A 16,885-nucleotide genomic window follows, 5' to 3' on the forward strand; every position below is an offset into this window, starting at 1 on the left:
AAGTTTACAAAAGCAGTTTTAACAAAAGGTTCTTTGCTTGTGCAAAGAACTGACCTAGCAATGCCATAACGGCATATGGCACCTTACACAAACACTGTCGTGTCCCTTGTATTTAAATTTTTTGTAGTGAGAACATAAAATGAATGTGTCCCCCATTAAATGCACAGCAATATACTGATAACTACCAAAAATCTACTTATTAAAAAATTTGTCAAAGCAAGAAATCTGTGTTTACATTAGACTTGAAATCATAATTTTTTTCACACGCAAAACACTTGCACACATTGGATAAGCATGTAAAAACTGGTGGTGGTTGATGAGATTCCCCCTATACTATGTATAGTGCTTTGAGTGTCTAGAAAAGCACTATATAAATGTAATGAACTATAAAAACGGCAATAAAGGTGTTAATGTGCAATGCAAAATTGGGGTAATGGGCTGATCGGTGTATGCCTATCGTTTATGACCTCACCTGGTTAAAGAACCGGCATTTAGGGCATTTACATGACTTTGTTGTCTTAACTTATTAAGAATAATTGGTATAAGAATGTGCATATAAACATGCTCAAGTGTCTATTTTTATTCCTTTAATTCATACAATGAATTCTCATATCGAATGTTACCAAAACAAAGCTTACTTTTACGTGCCACATTCCACCTTTAGCCGCAGTTTCCTGGTGAAATAAACTAGAGGCACTACAAATGTGCGTTTTATTCACTTTCACACAAATCAGAGTACAACGGCTGATTATGACTTAATACATTTTAAAAGAAAATTGCTCTATTACTATGTTTATATATATTAATGTTATTCAATTATTATTAGTGCTGTCGATTTAACGCGTTAATAACGTGCGATTAGTTTTTTCAAAAAATAACGTGTTAAAAAAATTAACGCATTTAATCGCAATGCTGTTTATACAGTGAACAAAACATTAACAATTCTTCAGCGGACACACAACATAAACGTGTGAACTAAGGGATCTCAAGATGTGTTTAAAGATTGAGTATTAAACTATATTTAACTCGACACAGTGACCTAAACATTTGAATTTTATGACGCAACACACCCAAGACGTGACACAAGCATGTCTGACGCAGGTCGTACGGTCTTTACCTCACAAATATTTAATTACCAACGAGGTTAAGGAGGTGTCCTTTAAACTGTTACACCGTTTTTACCCAGTCAATCTTTATTTAAGAAATCTTTAAGCACCTCCTGACTCTTTCCTGAAACAAAAAATACTTTAAAATAAATTTTTAAGACTTTCATGCTAAATTTTTCACCCTATTCGTGGAAAGTGCCATATAGTTCAATTATGAACACAGATGGGTTGTTTGACATGGGCATCAAATGCACACTACGTATGCCATTTTTTTTAATGTTCCCAATTTGCAATGCCCAACCTCAACTGACCCTCCACTTTCCATCTCAAACTTCTCCATCTCTCCCGTGTATTATTGTAATTTACTCATTCACTTTATCAACAGGGCTGCATCTTTCTTCACGCTTCTCCTGCAAAACAATTCAAACTATTCATGTCAACCTCAGGATTATGCCCTGTCTCTGTCCCTTTTCTCTGCTCAGTGGAAAGTCTGGAGCTAGGCTAGCTGAGTGGTGACGTGAGAGAGAATGGACAGCATGAACAAAAGGAGCAGCGAGGGCCAGTGGGGGAAGGGTAAAGACAAACATATTTTATGGGATACATTTTAAAAAACACTTTAGATTTTTGAACATGTCCACTGTCACTAGTTTGTAAAACTAAGGCTCTGGACCAAAGCAAAGTGTAGCAAACCTTGTTATCTACTCCCTGCACATGCAGCTGCCTTACAAGGTAGCATCCTAATCATCACGGGACCTCATAAGTGACTGATTTAGAATGCTCAACATAGGCAGGAATATAAGCAGTGGGTCATACCAATAGGGTTCGCGTGAAGCAATCGTCTGTGTTCCGCAACTGCTTTCGTGTCCTTGAATAACGTATAACATGCGATTAAAGGCAGCCGGTGGACTTTCTGGTGCCCCCTAGGGAGTTGGTGCCCTATGCAGACTGCGTAGTATGTGAGCGGCGGTACTGCACACTGGAACAGCATTTTCCACCCTAGAAAACAGATTTTCAAATGCTTTCCAAAACTGCATACTTTAGAAAACAATGACGTTAGGAAACTGAAAAAGGTTTAAAAATAAAAGTGATTAGTGTGAACGCGGCCCAAGGCAGATGTAGAGAAGGATATCACATAATACACTGCGATAATCTCAGTGAAAAAACATTATTCAAGATAGCAGACGAAGTGAGAGAACATTTTATAATTACATGCGAAAATATTTCAAACAAATTTAAATAGACCATTTACCACTGGTTATTGTTTTGCATCGTTATCGTAGCCACGTGCTAACAGCAAACTAATAAAGAGTCAAGCCTGACTTACACTAAAGATGAGCGGAGTCGCTGCCCACATACGTTCCAAATGAGCTACTTATGACAGTTACACTGCTGCCTTAGAAGGTACCCTATGCAGGCAGCTAACTGTTTTAGAACAGAGGAGCTCCACATAATTATGGGCTGCCTTCTACACAAAGGATGCATACGATGCTGCCATAAAATCTGGCAAAAATGAGGCATCCTAGAAAACAGCAGCTTTGGAAAAGCCTTTGCACTTGGAATGAAATTATAATGTCTTGAAAAACAGCATACATAGGCAGCTCACTTGGTTTTGAAGGTGTCCAACTAGGCCTCTGGATTCGACGGTTTTTAAACTAAGATGAGAGTCTCAGACGTGAGGAATGACCATGACAAAAAAAAGCTACCAGGCCCTTCCTCCCAACCCCTCACTTTTATATAACAAGAATTTACAACTGGCAGTGACACTAAAGTGATCCTTAAAAAAGGAAAACTCTTTCAGAAACAAAAGTTTAAATCTCAAAGAATCTGTGGCTGCAAGAGAGGTTAGGACATCTTTAAGTTGCAGAGCTATAAATACATATGAAAACTGTATTTGATCAACACTAATACCTCCAAACCGAAAGAAGGCATTTACACCTGTGAGGTGACTCTCTTAAACACAGAACCAACAACATCTTGGCGGTACATTCCAAAATGTCTGCCCATTTTCAACCATTATGATAATTGATGAAAACTGAAACTGAAAAATATGCCTTAAAGCATTTAAGAAAAAAAAAGTCATAAATGTACATTTTATCAGTTACACCAAGCCCAGAGCACCACATGGAGAAGAAAAAAATATTTAAAAAGGTTATGATAAAATTACCTTGGTTTCCCCCCCAAATTAAGTTGGAGCCTGATTCAGTCGAGAGGGGGGAATTGAAGCAGAAATCTCCATTAAAAATGGGTTTTAATCCTGAATTGGCAGGAATACGTGTCAAAATTAAACCAAATGTCTGTTGTGGAATAACATACCTTAAATCTGCAATCCAAGGCTGTACATTTGGTCATGCAGCTAATATGGTGAACAATGCTGTGATTTCTGTGGTCAAAACCAAAATGTCAAAGCATATACTCACTTGTGGTCACCCAAACTTGGCCGTGCCATCCAATCAGACAGTGGAATTTTATGTGTGCGTGTCATAATCAAGGGTTATGTATATTATTTCTCTATACTGATTGTTGACTTTTGATTCAGTCATTGCAAGGTCTTTAGGGGGGAACTGGGGATATAACATTCAAACACAAGGGGAACTTTATCTTGAAAACAATACATTTGTAAAATATTATTGTAGTAGGGTACCACCTACTGACTTTAAGGGAATAAGAGCAGCATGAGTTTTTAGAGAAATAGCTTTTCTTTATTATTCAAAAACATGGCTATGATACCTTCTCTGCCTTAATTATTAAACAAAATTTAAAAAGACAATAATTTTTATTGTAAAATTGCCAAAAACAAAAAAGGAGTCAAAGTAGCACATTCAAAAGGAAAGAGAACTTCTATTTTAACATTATACCACCATGAAGGCTTTGTGCCAATTAAATAGTTCACAGGAAATGCAGCGCACATAAGGTCTATTTTACAAACGGTCACTAGTTACACAACCAGACCTCCAAGTTTCATTCTGGTAGATAATTTCTGTCTTATTGTAGATTGCTCTAAAACATTTACATGTCAAAACAGAGACATCCATCATTATCAAGATGTCGTCACATTGGCTAGGTGCTGTTGCAACCCAATTACAATATATCTGGGACTATAAGTAGTTTAAAATTGATTGATTTTTTTTACTTTCTTCTAGGTCAAATATCAAACTAAAAAAAGTCTTAAGGGCTCAGAGATGACATCTAATTCTCAAATACAAATCTCCAGGTTGAAAAACAAGTGTCACTGTAATTAATCAACTTACAAATATAAAACCAGCTCTCTCCAAAATATGAACAAACCCCCAAATAGTCAAATAAACAAACATCTACATCGGGGGTGAGGGAGGGCTTTGCCCAATATGCAGCAGGTATGGGGCGGCCCGTGCTTTCTTGTGATTAAAAGGATAATGTAAAAAATCCCCCTGGTCTTCATGTGCGTTTTAACCTCTTGGAATGTTGCTGGGCGGGCGAGTCCTCGTCACTGCTGGCTTCCTTGTCATCAGTCACGCCACGTGATGTTCTTCTCAATCCTGTTCTTCTGCTGTCCTTCTCACAATCACTTTCCTGTTCCTGATAAAGCTTCTTTTTAGTCCGCTTGCTGTTCCTCTCTAATGTTTCCTTGTCGTCTTCCTCGCTTTCACTGTCGGCTCGATTTTGCCATCCACAGCTTTGCTTGGTTTTCCGTTGTCCTGCACCTTCCTTCTGTCTGGCCTTTGTTTGCTTCCCGTTTTGTATCTTCACACTTTCTTCCTCCTCGTCGTCGTCGTCGTCCTCAGAGGAAAACACAGGGCGTTTGCGCGTTCGCCGGCGCATGTAGCTGACCCCATGAATGCACTTCTGCAGAAGCTCGATGAAAGCCTGCTCTGTGCGCTCCATGCAGCTGAGGACATTGCTTCTGGGCTGGTTGTACTCCTCTGCATTGGAGAAGATGAGCTTCATGTCCTCTAGGAAGTCTTGGACATTGCGATACTGATGGGACGTGAACTTGTTCTGCATTGTGGTGAAGTCCATCGGGTTGCTGATGATTTCTTGATAATCCTCAGCTTCTTCAGCAGACACGGGTTCCCTGGTCAAAGTGAGGAGAGTATGGGAATTAGAGATGTACGTTTCATAAAGCAGGGCTCAACAATAAGGATGGCTGCTGGCCCAGTGCTTCGTTGTCGCTAAACGTTACAATTCTTGATCTTGTAAATGGGTTTCATGCCCTGCAAACTTAAAATTTTGAATTTTGTGATGCATTAAACAGTTACAAATTCTGCTGATTTAAACTTTTCACCAAGGTAACATTATCTAGCCTCTAGTGCAGGGGTTGGCAAACGTTTTGACATGGACTGCCATTCTTTATTTTCTCTTAATGAATAGTTTATTTTTAATTACTAATGATATTATCAGCATAACGGTTTTGTGCAAAACCAGATGATTATGATATAATCACGATCCTGCATGTGAATTTTCACAGAGCATCTTGTGAAAGTGCTTAATGAAGGAAACAATGTCCTTTTGTAAGAGTTAAAACAGTTACGGAAACAAATTTGCTTATTTGAAGACTGAACACGAAATTGTTTGGAATCTTAAATATTTCTTATATTATATCATACCACATTTTACTAAATCATGCAGAGAGATAATCAATCACTAGCATGCAAGCAACAGCGAGAGCAGGCCATTTTATTTTTGATGTTTTTCGCAACTGCATTCCAATATACATCTTGATGTAATCCTCATGATCACGCAGCGTTTTCATCAGCGGAATGGGAGACTAAACACTATTAAAGTTTGATGAGAGTCATGCTGCACGTGCAAGCCATTCGCATATCACAATCCGATCAACTGATTGGCCCTTTTCAGTGAATCGCACCTGGAAAATCCTAAAACTTTATTTCCAGGTTTAACTTATATTTTGAATACTTGCCCTTTTTTAACCCCACAATGTGGGTTTCTGTTTTCTCTTAATTGTTTAATGTAATTTGAGTGTGACTACGGTTTCAGGAGGGTGTACCTGTATGCTGTGTTGGAAATCTCAAGAAGTAATAGTGGAGTTTTTCTTATTACATCACATGTTGTTCTGAAAGCAAAAAGAAACTAATGAAACAGAATGTCATACGCGCAGCCTGACTGAAGCTAAGCGGGCGCGTTTACTCACGTGATTTACCGAAAGTGAAGGGCTGCCGGCTTGTGATGAGCGAATGGCTTGCACGTGCTGCACGAGTCTGTTGGGTATACTGCAGTCTCGCCACATTTGAACTTTTTATTTAGACTCCCATTCAGCTAATGAAAACACGCTGCGTGATCATGAGCAATGATTACATCAAGATGTAGATTGGATGCAGGTGTGGAATTTATATATATAAAATAGTATACTCCTCTCACCAATGCTGACATGCCAGTGATTGTGATTACCCCTCCATGTGCCAATGCTGGCAGCATGCCATACGTTGCTGACCCCTGCTCTAGTGAGAACGGCAAGAATGTTTGTATTGTATGTCATAGTTTTTTCAGCAAAGTTAGCTTTTTTATAAAGAAAACAAAAACATGAAAAATATTGATAATATTCCTGGCACATTTTTTTTTTTTTTTAATTAGCATTGGGGCCAGTGAAAATATTGGCAGTAACAGTAAAAACTGAACTACTGGCCCTACTAGACAAGCAGGAAATGTTTTTACCATTGAGACCTGTTACAAGTTATCTGTGTAAACTTAAATCCAATACAGTGATTACAGGGTTTCATTGTCATGGCAGTAGTTGTAACATTGGGTATAACTTACCACAGACAAGTAATTAGTTACCACAGACAAGTAATTGGTAAGCAATTTAAAAAATAAATAAATAAATAAAAACAATAAAAAAAATAAAATAAAAAAAAACACACTTAAAGGGATAGTTCACCAAAAAATGTAAATTATCTTTTTTGCTCACTTTTATGCCATTTCAAAGTGTATGACTGTCTGTCTGCAGCAGAACACAAAAGATTTTTAGAAGAGCATCTCAGAAGGTCCATAAAATGAATGATACCGTTTCCACACAAAAACAGTTCATGCAGCGGTCTGAGCAAAGAGCTCAGTCTGAGGTATCTCCGCCATTAACAGGGTTCCCACTCTTTTCAAGGCACAATTTTCCAGGACATTTTATGTGCCCATTGGGTGTTATATTTACACCCATTTTTGACTTTTAGCAAACAAACACAAGAGGTTATGATGTGTCATGTGACGCCATGCAAGGTTCGGACTTGAGCAGCGAGCTCTGTGCACATTGCTAGTTTTAATACTTTTTATGTCTTAAACCGGTGAGATTCGATACACCCTGATTCTACGAAGAAAGTAAATTCAAAATCCTCAGGCTCTGGAGACATTTAGACACTTACAGCTCAAGCGGCCTCGAGCCCGTGACTTTATTTGGACTGTGCGGTGGAAAAGAGTCAGCATCAACTGTTGAGCATGGCAGCAATGCTGACGAAGGTCGTTGCTGATCTGGAGGATCTTGCTGTAATATGTCGATCGATCACTGCTATGAGACTAAATTCACTGAGTTGGTTGTTGAGAAACAGATGGATTATCTGGAGTCATCGGAGAGGGAATTAGATACTAATCCGCTAAAGGTGGACCTGAAACGCATTTGAAAAGTTGAAAGACTTAGAGAATCGTAGCCGGCGAAACAACATCCGAACTGTTGGAATTCCTAAGTGAGCAGAGGGTCAGAATATGGGGGAAAGAGCTTGTCCAGAAATTCCAAGTCTGCTCGACATAACAGGAAAAAGAGCAAGCTCACAGGGCTCTGGCTTGGAGATGCACCTAGACAGACATTCCCCTATCAATTCTGGCCAAATTTCAGAAAACATCCGATAGTGTGTGTAATATGAGGAGCAAAGGATGGGATTCTTGGAAGAACCTATAACATTTTCTTGTTCTCAGACATTGCGAATTCGACAAGAGAGAAATGTGATCGATTCAAGTAATGCTATAAACTCTTACATAAACGGAAGGGTCCCGTTTGCACTGATGTACCGGCCAAATTGAGAATAGATACGCAACGACGGCTGCAAAATATTGACTTGACCCCAACAAGCATTGTCCTTCATAAAGTCAATGGAATAAGTCATGGTGTGATTCTCACATTGCAGTCAAGTGAGCCTGACTCAATGAATATTAACTTGACTGTTCGAGGATGTGCTGGTTCCACCTAGCGGCTGGAGTTTGTTTTGTGTAGTAACACTCCTTCGGGACAGTTCGTGAATTAATCTGCACGTTCTTTGTGCTTATGCCTCCTATTGGCTCGAGTTTGTTTGATAGTTTTTCTTCTGCTATGCAATTCTGCATCTGTTGTAAACAACACTGCGCTTCTGTATTTCATACATCAGTTCATACGTGAACTTTCAAACAAGCTTACATCAGGTGAAAGGCTGCAGGACCTCGATCATTGTGAATGATGGTATGAGAGTGTGTAAATGATAAGAGTTTTCATTCAACTATTCCTTTAAATCCAGTAGACACAAGGTTCACATCTTGTGGCTTTACTTTTAAAACTGAGTATTTTAGCATTTATTGACTGGCCCCGTTCAATTTGATTGCAAGTGCTTTAATGTACGAGCGATTTTTTTTTATAAACTAGGGACCAGTCCAAATTATTTGAATGTTGAGGTAATCAACATTAAGCTGCAAATGCTGTTGAGCTTAACCCATTTCATTTCACCAGTTACAAATGTGATTGAAAGTTAGTTTGAAGCGTCTAAAGAGCTTAGTAACTAGAACACACCACTTTAAAATAATGACTATCGCCCGGGGCATCTGCATAGTCATCCGTGACGACAATATTAAGTCTACAAAAAACAAATTGAGAAACAACAAAAAAGTAATAAGACCAATCCATGATAAGTTATTTGAATCTAGCTGCTGTATGTGCAAGAGTGTGTACCTGAAGGGCCAACTGTAGCGGAATTTCAGAAGCTTCTGAAGGATCTCCTCACATTTCTCCAGCTGAACCGTTTGTTTCTTACTTCCTGACTTGGAGCTCTGTTGAACCTGCACACAATCATCAACAACACTTCACAAACTATAAGAAACCATAATAAAGCAATGTTGCTTGAAAGTGGTGTAAGTGATTTTAGCCATTCTAGAATTTCCACGTGCAGAGCCATTGGATTATCCATGCCCAAAACCCTACACTCCAAAGATACCTTGGGAGTTTGGTTAAGATTGACAGAGCAGACGAGGTCGTCAAACACAACAAAAACAAAATATCACCCTCAACTGACAACCTTTATGAATCTGAAAATGGCATTAGGCCTAAAAAGATCCACTACAACTACTACAGTGGCAAGAAAAAGTATGTGAACCCTTTGGAATTTTGTTTTAAGCATTAATTGGGCATAAAATGTGATATCTTCAAAGTCACAAGTATGGACAAACAAAAAGTGCTTAAGCCAACACACAAACACTTATAATCTTTCATGTCTTTATTCAACATAACCCCATATATATTTACAGTGCTGTGGAAAGAGTAAACCCTTGAATTTAATAACTGGTCGATCCTCCTTTGACAGCAATTACCTCAACCAAGCATTTCAAGTAGCTGCTGATTAGACCTGCACAATGTTCAGAAGGAATTTGACACTTCTTCCTTACAGAACTGCTTCAGCTCAGCCATATTCTTAGGATGTCTTGTGAACAGCTCTCTTGATGTCATTCCACAGCATGTCTACTGGGTTAAGGTCTGGGCCACTCCAAAAAGAGGATTTTGACACCTGAAAGTGTCTGTTCTCAGTAGTTTAATTCGTTTCTTATTCAAATTCGGGAAAAATGCACCTCCGGTGACGTTCTAAACGCATAATACAAGTGAACCGAACTATTGAGCATCTACATCTGAGATGTTGTTCACGAGTAGCGCTCAAACATTGCACACCACATGAAAGCTAAAAATAGCCGCGCATCTGTGTAAACAGAGCAGCGCCATTCAATAATGTGCTGGAGCTGTGCGTGCATTTTATAAATGTACTTATTAAACACAGCCTTTTGTGATTCACAGACCTATTGCACATCTTCAAGTGGCTTTGAATAAAATGCACGAGTCATATGAACTACTTAAATTGTGTTTTAATGGTTCTTTTGTCATTTTTTGAGCTTGACCATAACAAACACGACTAACACACAGTATCGGATTTGGATAGGGCTCGTCAGACCGATGCCCGATCAATCTAAAAGCTTCAGTATCAGAACCGATCAAGGTATCCGATCAGTGCATCCATAATGGACACAATGCCCGATTAATGTTATCAGTATAGTAGACTCATAAACAGAGATGTTAACCAGTTCTAATAATTCCTTCAAGTCTTTAGCGGTCACTATAAGGTTCTTTTTACCTCATTGAGTATTCTGTGGTGTGCCCTTTGAGTCATGTTTCTTTAATTGGATGGCAGGTTTGCCAACTCCTGGCTCTAATTAGCTTTTGTTGACGTCATTAGCCTACGAGTTTGCATAATTTTTCCAACCTACACAGTGCATGTTTGAATGAAGTATTCAATATTTACAAAGAACAATATAATCATTTGTGTTATTAGTTAAAACAGATTGTATTCGTTCATTATTGTAACTTAGATGAAGATCAAATCAGATTTAAAGACAAATTTATATATACAGTGGGTACGGAAAGTATTCAGACCCCCTTAAATTTTTCACTCTTTGTTATATTGCAGCCATTTGCTAAAATCATTTAAGTTCATTTTTTTTCCTCATTATTGTACACACAGCACCCCATATTGACAGAAAAACACAGAATTGTTGACATTTTTGCACATTTATTAAAAAAGAAAAACTGAAATATCACATGGTCCTAAGTATTCAGACCCTTTGTTCAGTATTTAGTAGAAGCACCCTTTTGATCTAATACAGCCATGAGTCTTTTTGGGAAAAATGCAACAAGTTTTTCACATCTGGATTTGGGTATCCTCTGCCATTCCTCCTTGCAGATCCTCTCCAGTTCTGTCAGGTTGGATGGTAAACGTTGGTGGACAGCCATTTTCAGGTCTCTCCAGAGATGCTCAATTGGGTTTAAGTCAGGGCTCTGGCTGGGCCATTCAAGAACAGTCACGGAGTTGTTGTGAAGCCACTCCTTCGTTATTTTAGCGGTGTGCTTAGGGTCATTGTCTTGTTGGAAGGTGAACCTTCGGCCCAGTCTGAGGTCCAGAGCACTCTGGAGAAGATTTTTGTCCAGGATATCCCTGTACTAGGCCGCATTCATCTTTCCCTCGATTGCAACCAGTCGTCCTGTCCCTGCAGCTGAAAAACACCCCCACAGCATGATGCTGCCACCACCATGCTTCACTGTTGAGACTGTATTGGACAGGTGATGAGCAGTGCCTGGTTCTCTCCACACATACCGCTTAGAATGAAGGCCAAAAAGTTCTATCTTGGTCTCATCAGACCAGAGAATCTTATTTATCACCATTTTGGAGTCCTTCGGGTGTTTTTTAGCAAACTCCATGCAGGCTTTCATGTGTCTTGCACTGAGGAGAGGCTTCCGTCGGGCCACTCTGCCATAAAGCCCAGACTGGTGGATGGCTGCAGTGATGGTTGACTTACTACAACTTTCTCCCATCTCCCAACTGCATCTCTGGAGCTCAGCCACAGTGATCTTTGGGTTCTTCTTTACCTCTCTCACCAAGGCTATTCTCCCCCGATAGCTCAGTTTGGCCGGACGGCCAGCTCTAGCTCTTATGAACCTTAAGGGCAGCAGAATTGTTTTTGTAACCTTGGCCAGATCTGTGCCTTGCCACAATTCTGTCTCTGAGCTCTTCAGGCAGTTCTCCTTTGACCTCATGATTCTCATTTGCTCTGACATGCACTGTGAGCTGTAAGGTCTTATATAGACAGGTGTGTGTCTTTCCTAATCAAGTCCAATCAGTATAATCAAACACAGCTGGACTCAATTGAAGGTGTAGAACCATCTCAAGGATGATCAGAAGAAATGGACAGCACCCGAGTTAAATATATGAGTGTCACAGCAAAAGGTCTAAATACTTAGGACCATGTGATATTTCAGTTTTTCTTTTTTAATAAATGTGCAAAAATGTCAACAATTCTGTGTTTTTCTGTCAATATGGGGTGCTGTGTGTACAATAATGAGGAAAAAAAATGAACAAATGATTTTAGCAAATGGCTGCAATATAACAAAGAGTGAAAATTTTAAGGGGTCTGAATACTTTCCGTACCCACTGTATATGCAATTCCAAAGGGTACAGATATTTCATTAACATTTTTCAGGGAATTTCCATGAAAAAATAAAAAATAAATTCACTTATAGCATCTTTACCCATTTCACAACTAAATGAAATGTAAAATGCTGTGCTGTTTTTAACCACATAAGTGAATCAGCTTTGTTCAATATAGCTAATCGTTTTGTTTGAAACAAGTTCTCTTGAGGGAGGATTTTAATTTCTTATTCCACTCACCAGCTCATCGATGTCGGCGGAGTTGCTCGCTACTGGTTGCGATTTATGTGCTGGTTTGGCATTAGGAGGTGATTGCTTCAGAGGTGGTTTACTCTGTGGTGGAGATCTAGACCGTGGTGGAGGTCTAGTCCGTGGTGGAGATCTAGACTGAGGTGGTCTACTTTGTGGTGGCTTACTCTGTACTTTGGATTTCGAAGATGACTTTGACTTTTTCCTTGGCCTCACTATAGTAATCAAACATAGGAGTCAAAATTAGGAGTTCATGGCAAGTCTTACAGGGCAAAAAAGAAACACATTGAAATAAGACGCAACACTCAGAGTGATACTCACAGCAGTGGCCTGTGTCCCTGTCCTCATCTGATTCTTCTTCAGAATCTTCTTCCTCCTCGGAGTCATCCTTTTCCTCACTGTCCTCCTTGTAGTTCCTTTACACACACAAAGAGAGAATGACAAAGATGCTTTTTATGAGGAACTCGTTTGTCAATCTATACATACAGTTAGCAAGAAGGTCATGCCTGGGGCTGGACAATACACAGAATATTCACTATACATTATAATTATTTTGTTGAGAATATAAAATAAAACACTTAAAACTTGAGGTTTTAATTGCCATATTTGCTACTAAAGTTCATAACTGATTTATTTGTGCTACACTATTATGTTGTTTTATCTGAAAATCTGATATTTGATTTTCACGATTTCTCTAATTCTACTGGAATTAGGGCTGGGATAAACGATTATTTCTTAAACGATTAATCTAGCGATAATTTTTTCGATGCATCGATTAATCTAACGATTCATTTTTTCAGTCCGATTCGATTAATCGACTTGTGACAACACCAGTAATACTGGTTTCATCGGGGGTGGGGGTGTATAAAATGTTAAAAAAAAAAAAAACATTTGCCGGGAGTTTGATTGGCAGGCGATCTGATCAATCAATCATAATACGCCATTTTGTTCCGACAAAGTAGTCAGGAGAGAGAAGATTAGCGTCGGTGGATTTGAATTTGAATAATGGATTGTAGGCTATTGTACTGACATCTTTCCGCGGTTAAAACAACAGTCCTTCTGATGTAGGCTACATTAATATTTAGCCTATTTGTTGCTATAAATTAACCAAGGAAAAGATGATCGGTTCACGAGCAGCTTTAACTGAGGCAATCTGTCACGACACATTAAAGAGCCACAAAATAGTAGGCCTATTTATGGTTTAATTTTCTTTGAATGACCAAATTTGAAAGTTGAGACTTTATTAAATGTTACCTGCTTTGTCCTGTCTGTCAGTGCGTTGTCAGTGTCCTCTATGTATTTTTCACGACGCTTATAGCTATAATCCACAATCCACTTTAGGTGTCGACAACGTATTATAGCCTACTCCAACATCGAGTGCAAAGTGGGGAGTTGAAAAAAAACTTATGTTGCTCTGTCATCTGCAGCTGCAACCGGGTGGCGCTAGAATGGAAGGCCATCTCTATTTTGCAAAGATGACATATCACGGAATTTTTTCCTTTTAAATTAAATAATTCCCATACTTTAGAGGAACGAGTGCATGCCGCCTTGCACTTCTGATAGTCTGAGGAGCCACTCGTGTTGGCACCGGCGCCGCCATCTTTGTTTTGGGTCTGACGAATCGACGCGCATATTTCATCGATAACATCGACGCGTCGTCCCAGCCCTAACTGGAATTGTTTTAGTTCAAGTAGTGGTCACACTTTATATTAGGTGGCATTACCTACTTTGTACAAACATTAAATACATACAAGGCTATTTATTTACTGTGTAACTACATGTTGTTCTGCACAATTCCCACATTAGCTGCTACTGAGGTTGAGGTACGGTAGGGTTAGGGGTTAGAGTTAAGTGTATCTACAAATGTAATGAAATGAAAGTACTTTAAATGCAATTACAATGAAACAACACGTAACACATAAGTACATTGTTTCACATGGTTAAGTACACAGTAGTTAAGGCCACTAAATATAATGTGGGTAAAGATTTTTTATATTATATGAAAGTGCTTTTGAGTTCAAATTTAGTCAACTTAACACATCAAGTTGTCATTGTACAAATTTGTATTCTTAAGTTTAAGTAACAAGCAAATATACCACCTCAACTCAAAAACATATGTTGAATCAACTACATTCAGTGCCAGGTAACCACATCTATCAAGATTTTTAATACTAAGTCAATTTAAATTGCTTTGAATCTAAACATGTTAGACAATCAAAATTACCCTAAATGTTGCCCAAACTAGCTTAAAGTTGTCTGCACAAACTATTTAATATTGAACAACGTTGCCGCTTTGCCAGCTCCCAGCATGCATTGTGGTATGAATACATTATAGTTAGTGTTATAGGCTTTTTTAATAATTGCTGTTTGCAGACTTTATTTTTGCTGTTGTTTTCATCATTATTGCTAGTTAACGGTTGTGTGGTAATGTCCAGAGCTAATCTTTTTACGTAATGATTTTTTAAGGTTTGTTGATTGTCACCATAACTGAGGATTGTATGTCAAGTTGAGGTCTGTGCCTCCCTGAATAGATATCATGTGGAGTGTTTTCTGCCAGTATATATATAAGTTTGTCACAAGCGAGTACATCCCTCACATTTTTATAAATATTTGATTGTCTTTTCATGTGACAACACTGAAGAAACGACACTTTGCTACGATATAAAATAGGGAGTGTACAGCTTGTATAACGGTGTAAATTTGCTGTCCCTTCAAAATAACTCAACACACAACCATTAATGTCTAAACCGCTGGCAACATAAGCGAGTACACCCTTAAGTGAAAATGTCCAAATTGGGCCCAATTAGCCATTTTCTCTTTGACTCGTTAGTGTTACAAGGTCTCAGGTGTGAATGGGGAGCAGGTGTGTTAAATTTGGTGTCATAGCTCTCACACTCCCTCAAACTGGCCACTGGAAGTTCAACATGGCACCTCATGGCAAAGAACTCTCTGAGGATCTGAAAAAAAAAATAGTTGCTCTACATAAAGATGGCCTAGGCTATAAGAAGATTGCCAAGACCCTGACACTGAGCTGCAGCACGGTGGCCAAGACCATACAGCAGTTTAACAGTACAGGTTCCACTCAGAACAGGCCTCGCCATGGTCAACCAAAGAAGTTGAGTGCACGTGCCCAGCGTCATATCCAGAGGTTGGCTTTGGGAAATAGACACATGAGTGCTGCCAGCATTGCTGCAGAGGTTGAAGGGGTGGGGGGGTCAGCCTGTCAGTGCTCAGACCATACGCCGCACACAGCATCAAATTGGTTTGCATGGCTGTCGTCCCAGAAGGAAGCCTCTTCTAAAGATGATGCACAAGAAAGCCCGCAAACAGTTTGCTGAAGACAAGCAGACCAAGGACATGGATTATTGGAACCATGTCCTGTGGTCTGATGAGACCAAGATAAACTTATTTGTTTCAGATGGTGTCAAGCGTGTGCGGCAGAAACCAGATGAGGAGTACAAAGACAAGTGTGTCTTGCGTACAGTCAAGCATGGTGGTGGTAGTGTCATGGTCTGGGGCTGCATGAGTGCTGCCAGCACTGGGGAGCTACAGTTCATTGAGGGAACCATGAATGCCAACTGTGACATACTGAAGCAGAGCATGATCCCTTCCCTTCGGAGACTGGGCCACAGGGCAGTATTCCTGCATGATAACGACCCCACACACACCTCCAAAACGACCACTGCCTTGCTAAAGAAGCTGAGGGTGAAGGTGATGGATTGGCCAAGCATGTCTCCAGACCTAAACCCTATTGAGCATCTGTGGGGCATCCTCAAACGGAAGGTGGAGGAGCACAAGGTCTCTAACCAGCTCCGTGATGTCGTCATGGAGGAGTGGAAGAGGACTCCAGTGGCAACTTGTGAAACTCTGGTGAACTCCATGCCCAAGAGGGTTAAAGCAGTGTTGGAAAATATTGGTGGCCACACAAAATACTGACACTTTGGGCCCAATTTGGAAATTTTCACTTAGGGGTGTACTCACTTTTGTTGCCAGAGGTTTAGACGTTAATGGCTGTGTGTTGAGTTATTTTGAAGGGACAGCAAATTTACACTGTTATACAAGCTGTATACTCCCTATTTTACATTGTAGCAAAGTGTCATTTCTTCAGTGTTCTCACATGAAAAGACAATCAAATATTTATAAAAATGTGAGGGGTGTACTCACTTGTGAGATACTAATATATATATATACATTGTTTTGCACAGACGGACTTATCTTCAAATGGAACCATTTATTTTTAAGTATTACGGCTGTATCTTAATGGCATCTTTTTATTAATGAAGGCCAGTATCACTGATATTTTATTTAGTATACTAAATTTTAGGGTTATAAAATAGTCCACAA

The 16,885-nt window shown here is 39.3% G+C and overlaps 1 protein-coding gene across 2 annotated transcripts in view; it reads right to left on the reverse strand.

The window, feature by feature from the left end:
- Positions 1–3,797: 3,797 nt before the first annotated feature.
- LOC127661775 (tyrosine-protein kinase BAZ1B-like) overlaps positions 3,798–16,885 on the reverse strand; it is a 40,050-nt gene continuing 26,962 nt past the window's right edge. For both annotated transcript variants that reach the window (XM_052152659.1, XM_052152660.1), the window contains 4 exons: positions 12,863–12,957; positions 12,533–12,756; positions 9,001–9,107; positions 3,798–5,157 (listed from right to left, as the gene is read on the reverse strand). In XM_052152659.1, the coding sequence (XP_052008619.1) occupies positions 4,521–5,157; positions 9,001–9,107; positions 12,533–12,756; positions 12,863–12,957 (1,063 nt within the window). In that variant the 3' untranslated portion in view covers positions 3,798–4,520. The remainder of the gene's footprint in view (positions 5,158–9,000; positions 9,108–12,532; positions 12,757–12,862; positions 12,958–16,885) is intronic.

The sequence above is a fragment of the Xyrauchen texanus genome, chromosome 21 (genome assembly GCF_025860055.1).
Source record: "Xyrauchen texanus isolate HMW12.3.18 chromosome 21, RBS_HiC_50CHRs, whole genome shotgun sequence".
Taxonomy (NCBI): domain Eukaryota; kingdom Metazoa; phylum Chordata; class Actinopteri; order Cypriniformes; family Catostomidae; genus Xyrauchen; species Xyrauchen texanus.